Source organism: Triticum dicoccoides, chromosome 3B, assembly GCF_002162155.2.
Source record: "Triticum dicoccoides isolate Atlit2015 ecotype Zavitan chromosome 3B, WEW_v2.0, whole genome shotgun sequence".
Taxonomy (NCBI): Eukaryota; Viridiplantae; Streptophyta; class Magnoliopsida; order Poales; family Poaceae; genus Triticum; species Triticum dicoccoides.
This window is the reverse complement of record NC_041385.1, coordinates 784,421,130-784,424,666: the sequence shown is the minus strand read 5'-3', so window position 1 is coordinate 784,424,666 and position 3,537 is coordinate 784,421,130. Positions and strand designations below refer to the sequence as shown.

At 43.7% G+C, this 3,537-nt stretch overlaps 1 protein-coding gene across 1 annotated transcript; it reads right to left on the bottom strand.

Annotated features, from left to right (window-relative positions):
• Positions 1-249: 249 nt before the first annotated feature.
• LOC119278460 lies at positions 250-789 on the bottom strand. Its single transcript, XM_037559809.1, has 2 exons — positions 640-789; positions 250-513 (listed from the first exon to the last, which is right to left on the bottom strand). The coding sequence occupies exons 1-2, from the start codon at positions 775-777 to the stop codon at positions 463-465; spliced, it is 189 nt and encodes a 62-aa protein (XP_037415706.1). The 5' UTR covers positions 778-789; the 3' UTR covers positions 250-462.
• Positions 790-3,537: the final 2,748 nt, after the last annotated feature.

Below are 3,537 nucleotides of genomic sequence, written 5' to 3'. Positions count from 1 at the left end.
GTATGAATCTGGCACCACTCCAGTAGCCTTGGTCCCTTCACTATCCGACCGTTTTGAGCTACAGGCTCCTGGAATTTGAAGGATAAACCAAATTCCAGCATATGACATCGATGAGAGTGTCAGGTGTGAAAGAGCCCCGGAGGTTTGGGATCGAATTTCGTAATAAGCACATAATATCTCTTGCAAAAAGTAAACAGGAACATGATATCTCCTGCAAAAAGCAAACAAGAACACAATATCTCCTGCAAACACTAAATCCCTTTGAATAAGATACGCAAATCATACAATGTTAGTTTGATTTCCAGTGGGTAACGAGCAGGAGAATGCTGTGCTCCTCTGGTAAGCACAGCAAGATGCGCTGCCAGAAACAGTCGGAGGCACGCAGATCGGCAGTGCAATGCAGAACATGGTTCTTGCAAAGGAACGGAATCTGTCTCCGCCGGCGCTCTCTGTGAAACCAGCTCAGTTCTGCTTGCCCTCATTGCCGTCGGCGCTCTCTACCGGCGGAATGGTCTGCGGGTGGGTCAGAAGAAAAGAAAGTGCGGTGAGCCGTGAGCGTGCATTGCGTCGAACAGGTTGCGCGCATGGGGCAACGTATGGGTGAGTGGCAGTGGCAGAGACGAGACTAGTGTACCATACCATGTCGGGCTTGTAGACGTTGTGGACGACGGAGGCCCCTGCGAGGAGGGAGGCCACCACGACCACCGATGACCAGGCCAGCGACGGGGTCCCCGTCGGCAGCCGCCCGCCGCCGAACTTCTTGCCGCCGCCCTTCATCTTTGCGCTCTCTCTCTCCGCCGATCTTGTTGAGGACTGGACCGTTCCTCTTTCTTCTGGCTTCTGGACCGTGTGAAGCCCACGCTTGATTGTAGGTACAAATTAACTATCTTTTAATGTCTCAAAAAAAATTAACTATCTTTTACCAATTCTCAAAGAAAAAAAAGTATCTATCCTTTATTAAAAGAAGCACTATCTCAAAAAAAAAAAACCTAAAAAAATACTTGAGGAGGAACTCTCTGAACTGAAACATCTACAATTTCTACATGTTTTTCTTTAGCGAAAAAATAATTTTTTTGCACATACGACCAAACTGGCCGGATTAGACTTTCGGCATGATGTGTATTTGAGAATGCATTTTTAGACGATGCATTAGGAATTGATTGATTACCATCTCGATTTGCACTGTATGGATGTGTCTTCCGAAAATTACCCGTTGGCTCTCTGGCGCATACGCACCCGATATGCCCAAATAAATTGAATTTGCTGGAAAAGTCAAAAAATCTGTTTTTCCTTACAACAAACTCAATCTTATATTGTACTCGTATAAGATTTTCTGCCAAATAAAACCCTTATCGACTTTAGGGGAAAAAATCAGGGACAACAATTGTGAGGTGGATTGTGTCTTCGGTTCGGTACTAATGTTTGATAATGCATTGTACTCCCTCCCTTTCTAAATATAAGTCCTTTTAGAGATATCTATATGAAATATATATGGATGTATATAGACATATTTTAGAGTGTAGATTCACTTATTGTGCTCTGTACGTAGTTCATATTAGAATCTCTAAAAGGACTTATACGCGCTCCATCCCATAATATAAGAGCGTTTCAAGACGGAGAAAGTATTTAGGGACGAAGGGAGTATTTAGGGACCGAAGGAGTAATACGCTTGCGTTGTGTGCTGCTGATTCTGTCCGGTGTAAAACAAAACCGGGCATTTTTCGTGTTCAGAATTGACTATTTCTTGGATGTATATAGCGAGTGAAAGAGCCCTGCCTCTTCCTATATGAAAAAGGGTAAACAATAAGCCAGTTGGTGTGATAGATTCAGAACTGCATGCCTTTTATAAAGATGAGTTTTACTTTACATCACATGAAGTTTATTTTAAGATGCTCACTCCCCTACAACCATTCACTACCAACTACCATAGAAGATTATTTGCATGCAAAATTAGAAACAAAAGTGACAGAAAAGGAGTCAAACAAACACAAAAGGCAGAACCAAAAAAAAAAACAGGCCAAGCAAACGAGATTACAATAATCTAGCAACATTACTGTGAAGATTCCTCGTCATAAATAATGTTTTTTCTCACGCAGCCGCCTCCTCCCCTAAGAAAAGCCTACGGTTCCTCTGCCTCGTGGGTGGATCTGGGCCCCAGGCGGCCTAGGCCACTGCATGGGGCGTGGGAATTTTTCTCAACCCATATCTAAAAAACATTAGATTTGGCCTGGGGAGCAGCCCACTTCTAAGGGCAGCCAACCCAGGCCTGCCGCTTCGCTACCCGCACGACGTGAACAGAGCCAGCGAACACGCCCCAACAAGCACGGACGAACCGGCCGCCACGTTCCCCTAAGTTCGATGAAGCCTAGTGGCTGCTTGCCTCCGTCGCACGCTGTCGTGCCTATCTAGCCGGCCTGCTCCGTGGGCAGTTCCCCTTCGATCCCTTCTACAACGTCAGGTTGCATCGCGGCGGCTGATGCCCTGTCCGGCGAGGCAGTGACCCCGGCGATGCGGCAGGCTGCGCGGCGTCTGGCAAGGTGGGCATTCCCTGGGAAGCAATCCGAGCCGCAGTAGAGGCAGAGAGAAAAGCAAAGTTATTGGTTGATGTTGACACCACTGTTTTTGTTTCAAGATGCGGCTGTAAATTGTTTGATGATGATTTTCGTTTGCTAGATGTCAATGTTGTTGTTGTTGCTTAATGCCACTCAGATGATGATTTTCGCTGCTAGATATTTAGTAATTTTTGTTTCTCTGTAATATTACAGGAATTCAAGATGTGCGTTCCTTTTTTCAAGTTCGAACCACGACAACTGAGGAAACAGGTCCTTCAACTCAAACAACTAATAATACCCTAGTGTTGCAGCTCAACTTAACCCCGGTGATATCGAATCAGATCCTGGTAAGAGAATACCAATTGAAGATTTGGATGCAGATATTAGAGATCTTGCTAGAAGGGACATTAGTATGGGTCCATCCTAGCCAACTGATCATACATATGAACAGATAGATGGTAGGAGCTTTCATGATTATTGGTTCAATGATCATCGCATCTAGTTGGAATATAACATTTAACAAAAAATCAGCCTTTTGCTTTTATTGTTTTTTTGCTTAAGCAACCAAGAGCTGAAAACTATGATATTGAAGCATTCACGAAAAATGAATTTAAATCCTGGAAGGATGGGCCTAAAGTTTTAAATCAGCATGTTGGCAAGCATGATATTGCTCATAATAAATCTAGACATCATCATAATGATTTCAAAAATCGACAACAAAATCTGCCACATGCGTTTGATAGGGTTTCTATGAAGAAAGTGGAAGAATACAAAGCTCGTCTCTTGATTATATTGGGTATTGTCAAATTTGAGAGGGCAGGGTTATGATGGGCTTCAAACATGAGAGGGGAATTCCGTGGGTTGCAATGATTGATCTTGGAGGAAAATCCTTATGCTCATTTCTATATAAATTATTTTGCCCATCAGTTACAATTACTGGTTGTTGCTGTTGCCAAGTGTTGTTCATCAGTAGGGTTTTTTTTTT